General features: G+C 38.4%; 3 protein-coding genes across 4 annotated transcripts; 1 reads left to right on the forward strand and 2 right to left on the reverse strand.

Moving 5' to 3' along the window:
• Positions 1-4980: 4980 nt before the first annotated feature.
• LOC120016956 (cytochrome P450 89A2-like) lies at positions 4981-7011 on the reverse strand. Its single transcript, XM_038869971.1, has one exon. It carries the CDS (start codon positions 6827-6829, stop codon positions 5309-5311), a length of 1521 nt encoding a protein of 506 aa, XP_038725899.1. The 5' UTR covers positions 6830-7011; the 3' UTR covers positions 4981-5308.
• A 4582-nt stretch (positions 7012-11593) lies between these two features.
• On the forward strand, positions 11594-15420 carry LOC120016957 (putative mediator of RNA polymerase II transcription subunit 26). Of its 2 annotated transcripts, XM_038869973.1 has the most exons (3): positions 11594-11827; positions 11897-12267; positions 14577-15420. In XM_038869973.1, exons 1-3 carry the CDS (start codon positions 11762-11764, stop codon positions 15211-15213), a joined length of 1074 nt encoding a protein of 357 aa, XP_038725901.1. In that variant the 5' UTR covers positions 11594-11761; the 3' UTR covers positions 15214-15420. The 2 variants fall into 2 exon arrangements, with proteins under 2 accessions (XP_038725901.1, XP_038725900.1); XM_038869972.1 differs by having other exon boundaries at positions 11594-12267.
• A 571-nt stretch (positions 15421-15991) lies between these two features.
• LOC120016222 (probable tocopherol O-methyltransferase, chloroplastic) lies at positions 15992-18974 on the reverse strand. Its single transcript, XM_038868883.1, has 6 exons — positions 18539-18974; positions 17680-17849; positions 17250-17354; positions 16871-17074; positions 16586-16688; positions 15992-16408 (listed from the first exon to the last, which is right to left on the reverse strand). The coding sequence occupies exons 1-6, from the start codon at positions 18891-18893 to the stop codon at positions 16305-16307; spliced, it is 1041 nt and encodes a 346-aa protein (XP_038724811.1). The 5' UTR covers positions 18894-18974; the 3' UTR covers positions 15992-16304.

Raw genomic sequence — 18974 nt, forward strand, 5'->3', positions numbered from 1 at the left:
TTGATTGCGGATGATGTCTGGATATGTATAGACGTGCTTCTGAGGTTTACGTAGGCAATGACGATGTTGTGGAAAACTTTTGTTGCACTTGATTGGATTATTGTTTCTTCTTTGACAAGGATAATAACTTTTAAAAGTGTTGACTGAAAGGAAGTCTTGGCCTTTGGATTTTTTATACCCGATGTGATAAAGATAAAAAGAACTCTATCACTAAGGCGATCCACAGCAGAAGCGGGATACCGAAACTGGACTCCAAATTTAGAGTCTCACTTTTGTCCTTTAGTGAAAATTACTTCACACCAGTGACTGAAAATGGAACTGCAAATTTCTTGTGTGCTATGTTGACAAATGAGTTGTAATATACTTCGTATATGGCAAGTGTATCGTTGATTGATGGAGTATTTTGTTGTGTAATTAGGACTCAAATTAGGAGAGAAATTCAGAGATTGTATATTGTAATTGATTTGTATACCTAGAAATAAAGTAATCGTTATAAATATATATTAGACTTCTCAATGAAATACAAATATTCTCTACATTCACCATTTTCAACATTCTACAGTAAAACTCTACATTCATTGTGCACCTATAGCAAACGGAAGGTTATTTGAGAATTTTTTATTGATGTGGGTCCCGCAACAATTAAAGTTTTTAACTCTTTTATAGTTGTTTTATACTTTATTTTTTTCCTTCCATATATTTTACCTCTTTGGTAGCACGCTGCCACACTCAATTACTTTATTTTTTGTTCATTTTTTTTTAATTTAATGATTTCAACAAATTACAGATTAAATCTTCTTGACACAAAAAAATAAAAAAAAATATTGAATAAAATAAATACTGTAACTATTTACGTGATATATAGTTTTAGAAAAATATTAATGTTAAATCATAAAAAGTGTTATAGAAATGAATATTTAAATTATTTAGAATATGATTTAGAGTTTCTGTTGCGTGATGGTACTGTTAAAGAAACTGTAAATCTGTGAAAAATATATTTTTACTGTAAATTTAGAGTCACTGTTGTGGATGGTCTAATACCAAAGAAACTACGCATGTCACATGCTGATGTGGTGTGTCATGGCTAAAAAAAATTAAGACACGCTAACAGCTCATGTGTCACACGATAAATGATTTCACACTCTATTTTCAAAAATCAAAAAACAAAAATGACGAAAATCAAGCGGAGACTATTCATTTTTAGTTCGTGAAGTCCACCGAAAATCCTCTTCTCCTTCTCTTCCTATCTCCCTTTCCAATGCTTCGCTCCAATCGCTAGCTACTCAATGTCCTAATTCGCGCCTTGGCCAGATCACTGTGACGTTGATGGGATTTGGGGGCTCCGCAATATTCTAGAGTTTACAATTCATATATAATGGTGGAGAAAAAGTCGCACCAGTTTTAAAAATAGAAAAACAAAAGGTGGGGGCTAGTTGCAACCCTCATTTCCCCATCTACACCCCTTTACTAGAAAACTCCATTAACAATTCACTTGTTTCTAAGTCCATCCCTTTTTCATGGTTTTTCAAAAAAAACTAAAGACACCCCTTGACAGAAATCTGCATATGCAAGAACATAACCTTAAAACTTGAGATCACAAGACTAGAAGTCACAATACTTGAAGAGAATTCTACGATTAATGAGGAATTCAAGAAATTACTCTCAACATAAGCAAGAGAGAAGGAAGAAAGTGAACTCCAATCACTTGTTTCAATTTCATGAATTCTCTCACTCTCCCATGACTTCACCGTACCATTTTCAAACTCAAACTCTGAGACCCTCCACTTCCCTATAGCAACATCATGAATAATCTCGAAGAAGAACTGAAGTCCTCATGCCTGAAAATCTCAAAAACATGTGGACGAAAGGAAGAAAGGGCTGACCAAGAGAGAACAGGGTCAACGACGCGATCGACGATAAGAGCAGAGTCGACAACGCGGGCAGCGAAGCTCAGGAAAAGGATGAGCTGGAAGGGACAAAGACTTCGTTGGGCGGCGCGGGAAAGAAAGGAATGAGAAGAGGTTGGCGGCTTGGGGTGTTATTCAGACTAGAGGGTTTTTTGTGTTTTTAAGGGTGTAGATGGGAAAAAGTGTAGTGTAAATAGTTCCCATCATGCAAATATGATATGATGTGGCGCACCCCCCAAAACCATTAAATTCAAATTACAGACTCTATAATTTTAAACAAATTAGAGAGCCATCAAATCCGATGTGATGTGCCCAAACCACCAAATAATTTATGATAAGATCTTTCCTTTGCAGTCTATTACAACATGGATTGCTGGAACTAATTACGTGTCCGCACTTCTTTAGACCATAAAGTGTTGGTAGTTATTCTTGTAAACTAGGAGTCTTTAGCTAGGCATTATCAGTTGCTCAAGGCTTATTTGTAGCTAATTGCCAAGCTCTCGTACTGCCATCAAAGCATATATCTTATATGGAAGATAATATGCAATCTTCCAGTCACATTCATTTTTGAATCGATTAGGAGGATAAACCAAATTCTCAGTAAAATATCGTTTGTGACGTTTAATAAAGTCTAGATCGATGTACAATTATGAAGTACGTGATGCTGAATGTCTCACCATTTCCAGCCATTGTTAGTTTGTTTTGAATACAAGCAACTCTTCTATCTTTTCATCAGAGAAAGTGACGAAAACATATTTTTGTAACAATGTTTTAAAAGATGAACTCGGAAGGATTATAGAGAATGCAATAAAATTGAAATTAGAGAGTGAAAATGAAGAAAACAATTGTTGTAGATAGGCAACACAACAACAGAACATCTATGTATAAATTTAAAAATATAATCGTTAGAAATATTTAATTTATAAATATAGTCGTTAGAAATCTGTGCTTTATAAATATATAGTTATTGGGAATTTTAACTTTAGAAATATAACCATTGGTAATTTTGATTTTTGAAAAATAGTCGTTGAAAACATTTTGTTCTAAATTCATAGTTTATTATTAATTAATTTTTTATTCATAATTAATACTAATTTTTTTATAAAAGTAATATACAAAAATGTGAAGTAATTAGTAGATAATTTCATTTTTATTTAAAACTAAAGAATGAATAATAACTAAATCGATTAATATTCCAATGCTGTAGAGATTAAAATATAGGCTCTAATGCCTAATTAAAGAGGTTGCTCTTATAGAAAGATGTTATAAATTATTAAAAGGTCGTATCTGAATAGATGAAATAGAGATTCGTTATAGATACACTAATATGAGTGCTCTTACACTATGACGAAACCTGAGAAAACCTTAGAAGAATTCCTTGTCTAAACTCACGTCAAAGCAAAGGAGAGTCAAGATGAAAATCTCGGTGATTTGTTATTAATCAAAATAGTTAACTTCCTTCTAATTACAACCTAGCTTTTATAGCTTCCCAAACAAAACTACTCGTAATAGTTGTAGTATACTTATTGAAGTCTACTCCTAAAGATCAGCCTCCCTCTCAGTCTCAGCTGTTATTGACAATAATTGAAACTACATATTTTCCTACTATATTAGTAATATAGTAACTCCAGTAAAATTAAGATATATCTATCTCCTTGAAGTATATGGACTCTAGTCGTACTCTCCAAATCAGCTCTGTATCCGGTTTGCCTGGCCTCAGGTCCACAATCTGCATGGCTTGACTGGGCTCGGTCGATCTTCATCTTATAACAGTGAAACCGGTTGTATGTGTTTTTTAACCTGGGTTCTTGGTTCTCATCACACTATAAAACCTCTGAACAGTGTTAAATATACACTTATAAATTGAGAGTGTTTTACGAAAAGAGATGATATTATGTTTTGTGCAAATCCCTAATTACATACTTTAGAATTCATATCCTTCTCCTCTTCTAAAATATAGGTTAGCAGACTATGGGGACGGTAGAGGGATGGGCTAAAACCCCTTTTACTGAGATTTCTGAAATATTTTTAATCTCAACCGTTTGTTTCATCAAGTGGTCATCTTAATTGCCACGTGTTTCTTTCATTTACTCTCTCCCTCAGCGAAGTCTCTCTCTTGAAAAATGGCTTCACACGCTACACAGATCGACCATAACTCCAGCATCGAGGTTTCGTCACCTTCTTCATGTCATCAGTGATGAAGACCAAAAGCCACTTAACAATCACTGACCAAGTGAACTGGCAAGGTCGACGGATCTCGATAAGTAAACGGAGTTGGATTGACGGATCTCGACGGGCAATGCCAAATCATATGCTGCTAAAGCCAAGTAGTCCTCCGCCCCCCATCTGCTGGATCTAATTATGTTGTAAATCAATCAACTCTTTCAAATGAGGAAGATGGCCCCATTGAACTGAATTCACGGATTTGAAGAGAGAATCATTAATGTTATTATTTTCTTAATCTTGACAGTGAAATCTTGGTTGATTGTTGACAGTGAGAAATGGAAGAAGCCAACGCGAAGGCATTGCATCAACAACAGTTAGTTCTACAACAGCAGCAGCAGTAGCAAGCACAAAATCAACAGCGGCAACAACAACAATTTCTCCTCTTACAACAGCAGAAACAAGCGCAGCAACAACAACAAAAGCAGCATCAATTTCGCGTTTCCCTTCAAACATCACGCCCATTTGTGCACGTCGGGCCTGCTTCACTGACCCTTCAATCTCCAACAACAAACCACCAGTACTAGCCCTAACCCTAGCCCTTATTTGGGTACTGCTGTCCCCAATTCTCAGTAACCACAACAGCAAGAACAACAACAACAGAACCCTAATTTAGAGCAGCACAATCCGAAACAAGGGCAACCACAGCAACAGCAGTAGCAGAAGGCAATTCGGAGCCCACTGGAGCTTCAAATGGCATACCACAACGCATGGCGGGTATGCCACCCTGACTTCAAGCGTCCCTTCTCTTCCCTCGAAGATGCTTGCGAGAGGTTAGTTAACTTTGTTTGGATCTTCATTACATAACAAAAATGCTTGCTTCTATTTGGTGGTTGTAGAATATTGGCCGTATTTGGTGGGTATGCCATAAATTAGAAGAAGAAGTCAAATCGCTTGTTGAGAATCAGGCGTTGAGGGCCTTCTGGAATCGGCGTTATCTTTCAATTTCCAGTTAGCTTTCCTTTCTCTGTTTATCATCCAACAAGCGATTTGAATTCTCCATGTGAGGACATTTTTTACGCACTAGAAGTTCTGCATATGCCCAACAGCACAGAAAGTCCAAGATTGATTGCTTTTACTTCACATGATTACAAAAGTAGTTTTCTGTCATTGATTCATTATTAAGTTAAATTCTACAAATTCAAACAAGATAGTTCAATAAATATGTGCTTTTACCTTTATTTTGACCTTGGGGAAATGTAGGCTTGCAATGGATTCTTCATCACCATTGTGAACTCTTGCTTCTCAGACAAATCAACATCATCTCCATCTTTAGCTTTCCACTCAAAATTCAAAACCAAATTTGCCACAAAATACTCCAAATGAAGCATTGCCAATCCAAATCCAGGGCACATCCTCCTACCAACCCCAAATGGCATCATCTTAATCTCTTTACTCCCTGTTATGTCAAACACCACCTCCCCATTACTACTCACAAACCTCTCTGGCTTGAACCCCATTGGATCTTCCCACACCTTTGGGTCCCAACCCATCTCTGCTACCATGAAATTCACAGCCGCATTCTTGGGTATCACATATTTGTCAATCACTACTTCCTCTGTAACTGCATGTGGCACTACAAAATGTCCAGGAGGGTGACGCCTCAACCCTTCCAAAATCACTGCTTTAAGATACGGCATCCTCTGCAATTCATCTTCTCCAACCTCCATCGCACCATCTCCAACAACTCCTTTGATTTCCATAAACAATTTCTCTTGTACATGTGGGTACTTGACCAAATTAGCCATTACCCACTGCAAGGCAGTGGAAGTAGTATCGGTTCCTGCAATAAGAAACTCAGAGCACAAACTCACCATTTCCTTTTCATTGACCTTTCTTCTCTCTTCTGGAAGCTCCAAATCCATTAAGGTATCAACATAAGATAAGACTACATCTCTTAAACCCCCTTCTTTCGCCTTCTTTCGCGCCCTTATTAGACGAACTAGCACGGTTTCTTTGTCCTGTTGAAGCTTCAAAAACTCCTGCCATCGCTTATGGAACACAATCTTTGTCACACTTGGCCAGAAATTTAGTACTTGGAGCTTACTAGAATTGAAAAGAAAGCGAAGCTCAACATCCTGGATTTCCTTTATCTCGTTCTCATTTAGCTTGTCCCCAAAACACATGAGCACTAACAAGCAAAACATCCCATACCGAAAATGATCCATAACAATTACTGGTTTACCTGATTTTGCTGCCTCGGACTTCAGCCTATCCATTAGAATATTCAGAACCCAACTCCGTGCGTGTGAATATGCTTTCACACGCGAAGGGTGGAGGATCTGAGCAGTGAGATTACGCCGCAGAAGGCGCCACGTGGGGCCGTAGGCAGCCGAGTTAATATTATGCTGATTACTACTAACTATCCTGCCTGCAGGGCCAGCTTCTGGACGATCAGAGAAAACTGCACCGTTTTGGACCAAAGTTTGGTATGCGAGACCACGATCAGAAACAAAGATGGCAATGCGTGGGCCGAAGTGAAGTGTTACCAAAGGACCCAACTTGGCGTGGAGGGACTGGAGAATGAGCTCGAGGTCTTGACCTGACTTGAAGAGCCATAAAATGTTGCTGATGATAGGAATTGTAAAAGGGCCTGGGGGGAGGTTGTGTACAAGTTTTTTGGGAATCAAGAGGTTGATGAGGGCTTTGAGAAGAGCAGCCATGGAGAGAGTGACAAGAATGATGAACCAGATCTCCATGGTTTTTCTCTTCTTTCTTATGGTTCAAATTGATATTTGTGGAGGATGTTTGGATATGTATAGGCGTGCGTATGAGGTTTACATTGGCAATGACGATAGATATTATGGAAAACTTTTGTTGTACTTGATTGAATTCTTCTTGTTTCTTCTTTCACAAGGATAATGACATATAATTCTGTTGTGGTCGTAAATTTCATATATAAGACTGATCTAGAACAAACAAACTACTAACAGGTGAATGTCTCTCTTGGAAATCTCAATCAAAGAAAGCTGCAATGCTAGGAAGTTCTGTCCTTTGGACATTTCATACCAAACATAAGGTGAAGATAAAAAAGAACTCTACCATTTGTAGCTAATACCAAAGAAACTACAGAAAGATCTTTCATTTCACTATATTACAACATCGATTTCTGCAACTAAATTGTCCGCACTTCTTTAAAAGTATTGGTATTTTGTTTGTTTGTTGTACGGTTGGAGTCTTTAGCTTAGTCATTACCAATTGTCGAAGCTTTATTTGTAGCTTATTGTTAAGCTCGTGTAGTGTCATCAAAGCATATAATCTTATATTGCTCTGTTCTTGTGGTTACATAATGGCCCATATTAAAAGAATTACTTAATTCTTAAAAGCTCTAGGGAAGGGAAAGTTGTATGAGAGGGGAGCCTAGCGTAGGTATGATACGGTATTAATGATGTGATTTGGTTATTTTTAGTATTGGGGTATAATTGTATTTTTGGGTACGTAGTATAAAATGATATAAACCCCAACCGAATGTACTGCTTGAATTTCTATATTTAAAACGATCGTAGACTCCATGGATGTAGGCTTTCTTGGCCGAATCACGTAAACCTATGTTCTTCTTTTCTCTTTACTGTTTTGATTGTTCTGTATGTTACTATATTATCTGATTGTTTGTGAGGACATGTTTTACAACATTTGTATGAGGCACACAACTATTCTATAAATCGTGCAGCTTCGTTCATGTAAACTTTAATATCAGTTTCAATTATAAATTACAATGTCAATGAGTAAGAACAAAAAATTATAGCAACATTTTGTTGTATCAACTAAATTTTCAAGACGATCAATGGACTCTCATTTTTGTCCTTGAGATAATGTGGGCTTGCAATGGATTCTTCATCACCATAGTTAACTCTCACTTCGCTGACATATCAACATCCTTCCCAGCTTTCCATCCAAATTTTAAAACCAAATTCGCAACGAAATACTCCAGATGAAGCGTTGCCAAAGCATTGTTCATACTTGTATCCCATATCAGCAAGTTGTAAGCCACCGATGTAGTTTACAAGTAAAGATCTAATCTCTCTCAACTAAGATGCTACTTTTAAGGACAAAATTGTGCGGGGCTTAAGAAAAGAGTGGACAATATCTTCGAGTTGTTTGGGTTGGATTTATATAGTACTCTTCCGAGTATTTGATACTCATCCAAGAGATTGGTGGAGACACCATACGCAAGCATTGTAAACGTAATCGTAATTTTTTTAAAGTGAAGATAACCCCAACCTTCCAAATGCATTTATTGCTCATGAGTTTCTACTGTAGACTAGATGCAACGAAATAGATGACATCGAATTCAAAATCTACTTATGAATAGATAAGGAGGGTAAACTAGATTCTCGACAAAATAATTATTGAAAAGTCGTTTGTGCTCATTAATAAAGCCATGATCGATGTACAATTGTGGAGTACATGATGCTGAAACCCTCATTCTCTCCAACCTTGTTGTTCTGTTTTTAATATGAGCATCTCTTCTATCTCTTCATCGGAAGAAGAGTCAAAAACATATTATTGGAACAAATTTTTGAAAAATGAACCCAGAAGGATGATAACAAATGCAATGGAGTTGAAGTTCTAGAGTGTAAATGAACAAAACAATTGTTGTAGAAAACACAATAACATTACCTAATTACCTTCATCGGTAGTGCTAGACTCCCTAAGGATTTCATTCACAATCTTACATAACCTAGGTGGCATGCCACCTATAATTTCAAAAAAAATTGGAACAGCTAAACTTTACGGTTATATAGAACCTGATAAAGCAAAAGTAAATAACATTTCTCTCTCTTCATCTCTCTCTTTGTTCTCTTCCCTCCTTCACTTATCCCCTCATTCTCTCTCTACCCTCTCCAACCCTCCCACTCCTACTCACAACCCATGCATTGATGACCTTCGTAAAGGCCTCATCGTTGTGACTCACAACCTCATCAAACTCTTCCTTTCGATTTGGATTTCCACCTATTTTTCTCCATCCTTCACCATTAATGGCGTCCACCAACAGATCAGAGCTTCCAACAATGCCGTCTAAGGGAGATTTGGATTTCAGTTTTGAAGTTCTAGCTATAGAGGAGGAGAATAAGAGAGAGATGGTACAAATCTGGATTTTGATTTTTATGCACCAACGTCGAGCCCCGCCTCTAAAGCCAGCGCCTTCTCGCTCTCCTTCAAATCTACTGACTTCCTTTGGTATTAGTGGTGATGGAATTTGAAGTCGAAGATCTTGAGTCGCTTGAGTGTTCTACCATGGGAACGCAGGAGGAGCCGTGAGTAGTGAATGTAGGTCCAATTGTGACTGAACCACTCTAAACTTGTTTGCATGCTCTTTTAATGTAATAAATCTTATCTACTTATGTGGTAAAACAAATTAACGTGTACCTATTAGAATAAAAATTTATTTTTAGAAACCTATTGTTAATTAATAAAAAAAATTATTTGAGTAGACAAAATAGACAATCACTAAGAGAGGCTAATATGTGCTCTCACTATGAAACCTCTAAAAAGTGTTAAAACTTAAAAATATAATTCTGAAATGAGAGTGTTTTTACCAAAAGAGATGAGATGATGTTTTGTGCAAATATTAGGTTAGCAGGCGCCACATATTAATTAACCTAACGACTATGGAGCCTCAATTAATTAACCAGTTGTCGAAGCTTTATTTGTAGCTTATTGTCAAGCTCGTGTACTGTCATCAAAGCATATAATCTTATATTGCTCTGTTCTTGTTGTTACATAATGGCTCATATTAGAAGAATTACTTAATTCCTAAAAGCTCTAAGGAAATGGAAAGTTGTATGAAAGGGGAGCCTAGCGTAGTTGTTACATAATGGCTCATATTAGAAGAATTACTTAATTCCTAAAAGCTCTAAGGAAATGGAAAGTTGTATGAAAGGGGAGCCTAGCGTAGGTATGGTACGGTATTATTGATGTGAGTTGGTTATTTTTAGTATAGGCGTATAATTGTATTTTCAGGTACCTAGTATAAAATGATATAAACCCCAACCGAATGTTCTACTTGAATTCTTATATTGAAAACAGTCATAGACTCCATGGACGTAGGCTTTCTTGATTGAATCACGTAAACCTATGTTCTTCTTCTTTTCTCTTTACTGCTTTGATTGTTCTGTATGTTGCTCTATTATCTGATTGTTTGCGAGGACACATTTTACAACATTTGTATGAGGCACAAAACTATTCTATTAATCGTGCAGCTTCGTTCATGTAAACTTTAATATCAGGTTCAATGATAAATTACAATGTCAATGAGCAAGGACAAAAAATTATAGCAACATTTTGTTGTATCAACTAAATTTTCAAGACGATCAATGGACTCTCATTTTTACCTTGACATAATGTGGGCTTGCACTTATCGCTTATCTAGGACCTGACAAAGCAAAAGTAAAAAAACATTTCTCTCTCTTTGTTCTCTTCCCTCCTGCACTCATCCCCTCATTCTCTCTCTACCCTCTCCAGCCCTCCCTTCCTACTCACAACCCATGGCATTGATGACCCTCGTAGGGGTCTCGACGTTGTGACTCACAACCTCATCAAACTCTTCCTTTCGATTTGGATTTCCACCTATTTTTCTCCATCCTTCACCATTAATGGCGTCCACCAGTAGATCGGAGCCTCCAATGATGTCTCTTTGTTCTCTTCCCTCCTGCACTCATCCCCTCATTCTCTCTCTACCCTCTCCAGCCCTCCCTTCCTACTCACAACCCATGGCATTGATGACCTTCGTAGGGGTCTCGACGTTGTGACTCACAACCTCATCAAACTCTTTCTTTCGATTTGGATTTCCACCTATTTTTCTCCATCCTTCACCATTAATGGCGTCCACCAGCAGATCGGAGCCTCCAACGATGTCATCTAAGGGAGATTTGGATTTTGGTTTTGAAGTTCTAACTGTAGAGGAGGAGAATAAGAGAGAGATGATACAGATCTAGATTTTGATTTTTATACTCCAACGTCGAGCCCCGCCTCTAGAGCCAGCGCCCTCTCGCTCTCCTTCAAATCTACTGGCTTCCTTTGGTATTAGGGGTGATGGAATTTGAAGTCGAAGATCTTGGGTCGCTTGAGTGTTCTACCACGGTAACGTAGGAGGAGCCTTAAGTAGTGAATGTAGGTCCAATTGTGACTAAACCACTCTAAACTTGTTTGTAATCTCTTATTGTAATGAATCTTATCTATCTCTTAATGTAATGATGAATCTTATCTATTTATGTGTTAAAACAAACCCCTCTGGTGAGAATATAACCCTGAACCTCAAGGTTCTGGATAGATAACCTGACCAACCAGGCTATCTCACATTCTCACCCTATTGTTAATTAATAAAAAAAATTATTTGAGTAGAGAAAATAGACAATCGCTAAGAGAGGCTAATACGTGCTCTCACTATGAAACTTCTAGAAAGTGTTAAAAATATAATTCTGAATTGAGAGTGTTTTTACCAAAAGGGATGAGATGATGCTTTGTGGGCATATTAGGTTAGCAGGCGTCACGCATTAATTAACCTAACGACTATGGAGCCTCAACTAATTGGATCATCGGATGCGGATGGGCTCTGCGTAACCATTGTTACTGTTTTCTTAATCTTATTTGACAGTGGAGTGCTTGGTTGATTGGTGACACAGTGAGAAATGGAAGAAGCCAACGCGAAGGCATTGCATCAACAGCAGTTACTTCTACAACAGCAGCAGCAGCAGTCACAAAATCAACAGCGGCAACAACAACAATTTCTACTCTTACAACAGATCCATAAACAAGCCCAGCAACAGCAACAGCAGCAAGCTGCGGCGATTTCGCGTTTCCCTTCAAACATCGATGCCCATTTGCGCCCGCCGGGCCTTCTTCACCGACCCCTCAATGTCCAACAACAAACCACTAGTACTAGCCCTAGCCCTAACCCTAATTCGGGTCCTGCTGTCCCCAATTCTCAGCAACCGCAGCAGCAGCAGCAACAACAACAACAACAGAGCCCTAATTTACAGCAGCAAAATCCGCAACAAGGGCAACCACAGCAACAGCAGCAGCAGAAGGCGATTCGGAGCCCAGTGGAGCTTCAGATGGCATACCACGACGCATGGCGGGTATGCCACCCAGACTTCAAGCGCCCCTTCTCTTCCCTCGAAGATGCTTGCGAGAGGTTAGTTAATTTGTTTGGATCTTCATTACATAACAAAAAAGCTTGCTTCTGTTTGGTTGTTGTAGAATATCGCGCATTTTTTAATTTTAATGAATTTATTTACGCTATATTTTGTCTTTTATCGCTGTTTCTATCATGGAACTTTTACTGGTGCACCCTGCCATACGTGAGAAGTTGAAATCGTAATCGGGTTCATTGGGGACGCATAGAATTTTCAGTTTTCTCTTTGGTACTAGATTGATATGTCTGCTGTGATGCTTCAGTTACATTTTTTGGTGCATGGTGTATTGGTTTAGGTGACATGATCTGAGAATGGTGGGTTGGGTTAGGTGACTAATTAATGTGGGATTTGATTGGGGTTATAGTTTAGTACTATCTGATATATGTAGACAACAGAAGAAACTGATATTGTGTTATGCAATATGGCACTGTGGTGGAGGTAAATTAGCTGTTGGTAGTTTACTCTCTCTGTTTTTTTCCCCCAGTTACTCCCCAATGTATGTGCTTATGCTAGAGCCATGGGAATTTATGGGATTTCCAGCTCGTAGGATACAGACTCAGTTCAAGCTACACTGAGGAATAGGCGGTTCAATTTGTGTCATTTATGTAAAACTAATTAGGTAGCCAGATTTCTTAATAGAGAGAATTCTCATCTGTTGTCTTATTATTTTGCATGTTATGTATTGCCGTACGTTGGAAAAGTTCCACGTCATAAAAATAAGGTTTTATATATATGACACACAAAGAAAGAACATGCAAAGAAAGAATCCACCTTCTATAAGGTTTGAAATCCTAAAATAAGACATTAACTAAAAGTGGAGTCATTAAGGGCCGCAGGAGTTTATTTTTCTTGTAAGAATGGACTGTAATATCTGAAGGCAAACAGTTTTGACAAAATCATTGGGACATATGTATATATTGTTTTTATATTATGAACCGATGCATGTAATTACTTGCAGATTTCAGCATATATATGCATGTATTCTTTGCTCTTTAGCGATGTCAACTTGTGTGCTATTTCCGCATTTTTGTCCATGGCCTTCTACGTAATTTTTAACTAATCCTAACATTAAGTGAAATTTTGCTTAGCGTGGATCTGTTGTGGTCGATAATGTATTTTGCACATACTTCTGAGACAACTATGCTGATGTATATAGTAACTTTTTAAATGAATTGGCTTTTTGGTTTTTAGACATGATTTTGTAGTTGCTGTTTTACTGTAAACGTCAATTCAAACTTACCAAAAAAAAATAGAGTAAATGTCAATTCAATCCTTTCCTTTGATGAAAAAAATCTCAGATCAAAATGTTTAACCAGAGAGCAACTCCAGTAGGTTATGGGAGTATCAAAGGAAGCATTTATATTTCAAGCATGTTATCAGTTTACATTTGGCTATGTGATGAAGAATTGAAGGCACGTGTGCATGAAGTAATGGTAGCTGTTTTTTAGTATTGATATTTTATATTAGTATGTAGTTGCTGCTTATGGGTTATCATACATTCATGATTTTGAGATTACTTATATCAAGGTCTGAGAAGCATTCTTTGTGAGATGACGTATCTTCTCGACATTCCATGCCATGTATCCAAAGTCTTCAATTGCATAATGTATTTTTTTGGTTGTTTATCTCAAACTTTTTTTCGTCGTACTTGTTTGGGCGTTCTGGTGTGAAAAGGGGAGTAAATTCAAGTCGTAGATGTACGAAAAGGAGGAGGTTGAAAAATACATGGGGTGAAGTTAGAAGAAAATAAGCTGGACTCTAATGCAATCCAAAGTTCCAAATAATTTGTGCATGGATTCATGTGGTCAAAATTCATCATCAACTCCGGAATGTTTGGTGCAAAGCTTTGATGATGGTGATCACGATATCAATCTCTTTCTAGTCAACAGTATCAATTATCTTGTTTCAGTCTTTTCCTTTTTATTCTGGTTCCTGTGACTTCAGATATATTGGTTTAGTTAGTCATACAGCGGTCATTTTATGTTGTTAATTCATCTCTGTGAACATGGGAAATCTACACTAATTATTGAATATCATGTCAATGGTTTGTCACTATTGATTGATCGCCTAGAATCAGGACTCAGGAGTGTATTAAATGCACTTTTGTGGTTTATTTGTTCACCCTATCTGCATTAGAGATGGGGGCATGCAGAGAAGGCTCTTCTTCCTCCTCTTGTTAACTACTATTTAGTTAAATTATTTGACCACTGTATAAAGGAGTAATCTTTATACGGCTTGCACCTTTACATCTCAAATTTTTTACTTCTCACGTTCTTTCTTTTATCCTCTTTACCTTAAAATTATGCAGGTTACTACCTTACCATGTTGTAGCTGACTACGAAGCAGAGGAGGATGATAGAATCCTTGATTCTGACACAACAGGACAGATGCTATCTCGTTCCCAGCAGTGGGATAACAACATTGCAGCCAAAGTTGCAGAATTCACTGCCATGTTTGAGAAACAGGCCCTTGCTTTCAACATTATAAACAAGAAGCGAGCAGTTGGTGAATTTCGAGCTGAGGAGAGATTAATGGTTGAGCAGGCTCTTCTCCAAGACGAGAGACGAGTGATGGCAGAATTGAAAGCACAAATAGAATCAAGGGAAAAATCTGGTCGCGAGGCTCAGTTGCGAATGGCAGCCATGGTACAGGCAGAACAAGCTCGAGCTGAGTCACAGGCTCATGCTGAATTGATGACTCGAGCACCAATAAGACCAGGTGTCCTTGGTTCGCAAGCAAACAATCTTCAGATTGGTCACGATATGGCAGAGCAGGAACAGTGTATTAACCCAGAAGAGATGATGAATGGATGGGGAAACAACAGTCAGAGAGACGAGAAAGAACCATCTGAAGATTTTTTGAATGATGAAGAAAATGAAAATGGAGATACAGGCACGCAAGACGAGTGGCGTGAAGGTGGGGAATTTGATTTGAACACTAGATGAACCTTGTGAGCAGGATGAAAGGCTTGATGACAAGGTTGCCATTTGCATTGGATTAGCAAGTGTTGGTAACAAGAAAAGCGTGTAGAGGTGTAAATGAATTCATTTTCTCATTGAGTTAATATCTTTAATTATGTATCTTCTCTTGTACCAAGTATGCTAAAACAGTTACTTTGAAATTCTCCTCTTCCTTATTTGTGTTTTTTTTTAGATGGGTCAGATTTTGCTGCTGAATCTCTTGATATGCTTCAAACTATTAATGATTCTCTCTTGTGTCTTCTTAGACTCTCTTGTATCTTCTCAAGACTGCTTTCACCGTGTCTTGTCCCAACACCGATTCCGGTAGCTAAAAACTTGCAAGGCTTTCGACTGATTCATTGAATGTCCCTAATGCTTTTTCTATTTTCTTCTCTGTTCGAAGCATTAATTTGAACAACTTGGCGTTTGCCTAGTGGTTATATTGTTGGGCTTAGTGGTGAAAAATTCCTCAAGTCAGATGTACAAGCCTGTGGGATGTAATTCACTGGGGTTTCTTGAGTTCCATGGGCTGATAGCACAGGCCTGTTTCTTGGAGGGGTTAGAACCTTATTCTGACCATCAGTACACTCCTACTCGCGCACTGAACTTCAACTCAGGACTAAATTGGTGCCCTGCTCTTCTCACGGGATGGTCATCCCGAGTTTAAAACGGGCATCTTACAAAGTGACCGTTGGACTAGGTCTTCCCGGTCACCAAAAAAAAAGTCTAATTAATTTAAATGGTTTGATTTTATAATTCTATATTTCAAACAACTGTGCAGTCTGTGCTGATTATTAATTAATCCAGTAATTGAAAAAACGTACAATGGATAGTAGTAGTATATTCAAAATCTCAGACGATAGATTAAAAGGCAAGAACTTGTGCCTCAAAATCTACTCTCATGCAGATAAAATTTACCTACATTAACACCATTATTGAAAAATCTACCAGTACAGGACTAATAAGCTGCTTCAACTGGGAACCTGGAAGGAGAGATCTGATTTTAGAACATATGAAATAACAAAAAGTGGAATAACACTGGGTAGCAAACGCCAAAGCCTGCTCCCTCTGTTGATTTATTCTGGTTTTCTGCATGTAAGGATGGCAAACTTGATTAAACCCTTCTTGTATCCTTCAATCATTAAAGGCATTGCCAATGCTCCTTTTATTGTCTTGAAACCTGTTGAACACCAAATAAGGCACACTTTATTATCAATGGAAATCATTAGATGGACTTAACTTTTAAGTTCAAAGAGAGCTTCTGCTGTGAATTGTGTCCAAAATTGGAAAAAAAGACGCCCGGTGGATACAGAAGAATTGATAGTAAGTACCAGAAAGTAATGTTAAGCTTAATTACCAGCACGCAGCAGCGATGTGAAGCCTTTCCAGGTCAGAGCGGAGCGTATAACTGCTGGCCAAAATGGGGCAACATACTGAGACCAATCTGCTGTTTTAATATCCTGTCATGGTAATTTGTGAGGTTTATTTTATGTTCTTGTATAAACACCAAGAATATACCGAATATGACTCAGAATCGGTAGGAGAAGACTCAGCGAAACAAGGTTTCGGGTAGTTCTTTCTTTTCCCAAAACTATTATTTCACTTCATTCATTACAGAAACTAGAATCCATGACATGATTACCTGAAGTGAACTGGACTGAAGTAATTCAACATAATTAGCTGTGGAACACCAGTCAGGAAGATAAAAAGCATTACATATCTTGCGCAAGAGCTCTTTCTCCCATGGCTCCAAGGACTGTTCAGAAGGGGCAAGATCCCTATGGCACCAAGTTACAATTATTATAGTTCCTCCCGGGGCTGCAACTCGAGCCAACTCTTGAACAAACTGCAGTCAAATTGAAGGAGAAAAGGAAAGAAGAACTTGAGATGATCTAAACATTACGACAAACGAAAATCGGAGAATGGAAGTCTGAAGGACATCAATTTTTTTAGCTCAACAACTCAAATTGGAGATTGACATTGAACAAAATAAACCAGCTGTAATGTAGAGATCAAGCAACCTTCCTTTTGTCAGGCATGTGTTCTCCACTCTCCATGGACCAAACAAGATCAAATTGTCCATCTGGAAAAGGTTGCTCCAAAGCATCTGCAACTTCAAAGGAAACCTGCCAATTCTGCATATTAGTACTCCTACCCAAACATCCCCATGGACAAGTAGAGACATGGGCCGAGGAATGCAGGGTGACATTCGCACATGCTTGGCAGAGTAAATGTCCATCTCGCAAATTGCAATAATCGAAACACCTATGGGATTTGAAATCACGACCTCCACCATGCGCTAAGAGTTATTGTGGTCAAGTTCACCATCTCATAGGTGCTAACATCAGAACATATAATTGGTAACATCTATGTTACACAAGTCACCAAGAACTAAATCATCGTAATAAAGACTAGTTTCTTCTACTAGAGATGAAAATGGAGCTCAAATACCTCGCCAGATAAACCTTGAGCAGCAGCAAGAGCATTGGCCCTTTGTGCCTGAACAGGACTGAGGGTAATACCTTGGCATTTCGCCCCATATTTCTTAGCCAGGTATCGAGAGCTTCCTCCAATCCCACAACCAACATCAACTACACTCTTAGGCTTTTTTTCAGCGTCCTCTGAAAACCCACCATTTGCAACCAGCAGTTAGATCCTCACTCATACATAAACACACTGTCACACAAGCTCTAGTGTTCACTGACAGTGAAAGAAAATAATCTACAAACCAAACACACACTTATCTGTAATTTAATCACCTGTTATTGCTTACATTGATTCCTACAGCATATGTGAGCAGGAAACCAAAAACTAAAGAACAAATCAAACAAATTCACATCAAAAAATCCCCAACCCCTTGACATTACCATGAAACTATTTGGTTTTACCACTAATCAATAATGAGTTACCGGTTCCTCGTAAATACATCGGCCCACACAGCTTTGTTCGTCCTAGCCACCTCACTCAATGGTAATTAGGATCAAGGAAAAAGCCTCGTTGAGTGGTAGAGGTTTTCGGTTTTCTTATAAACCCAAATCACTTGGGTTATCCAAGCCATGTGGGATACTACAAGTTGTTCGATGTAAGTCCCCTGAAGAATAGCAACTAATGCAGAGAACAGAACACTATATGTATTGAGATGTACAGTGAGTTACTAAAATCAGAACACTATTGCAGAAATCCAATACATTCAATGAAAAACAACACAAATCATTTACAGCTGCATAGCGATAGTGTATATTCATAGGAACTGAATTATATGGAATTGGGTTCTTTGGTTATCGATGAGAGTATAAGAGTAGGAGCGAACCACTGACACCGGCGAAACGGAGCGCCTCCTCAATCATGCGGAGCTGGGCCGTACGGTGGTCAGAGATGGAGGCCTCAGCATTAGGGTCATAGAATCCATGGTGCATGTGGTCACCCCATATATTCTCCCACAACCCGGATGACTCGTCGTAGAACTCTGCTATTCCTTTCCGAAGCTCAACAGTGGTCAACGCCGCCTTGGTCGTCATCGCCTTGGTCCTCAGTGTAGGTGTAGCAGGGGACGCGAGAAGCCGGAGAGAAGAAGGAAGAGAAGGAGTCGGTCCTGTATGGCACTTTCCGAGCAGAGGAGACGGAATAATGCGCAAGGCGCGATGATTATATGAAGAAGACAACATCTTTTTTATATAATCTTTTCGTCTTCCCAAGATTGGAGGGTACTGCCCAATGCAATGAACTGAAGGAACAAATGATAGTGG

Source organism: Tripterygium wilfordii, chromosome 15 (assembly GCF_013401445.1).
Source record: "Tripterygium wilfordii isolate XIE 37 chromosome 15, ASM1340144v1, whole genome shotgun sequence".
NCBI lineage: Eukaryota > Viridiplantae > Streptophyta > Magnoliopsida > Celastrales > Celastraceae > Tripterygium > Tripterygium wilfordii.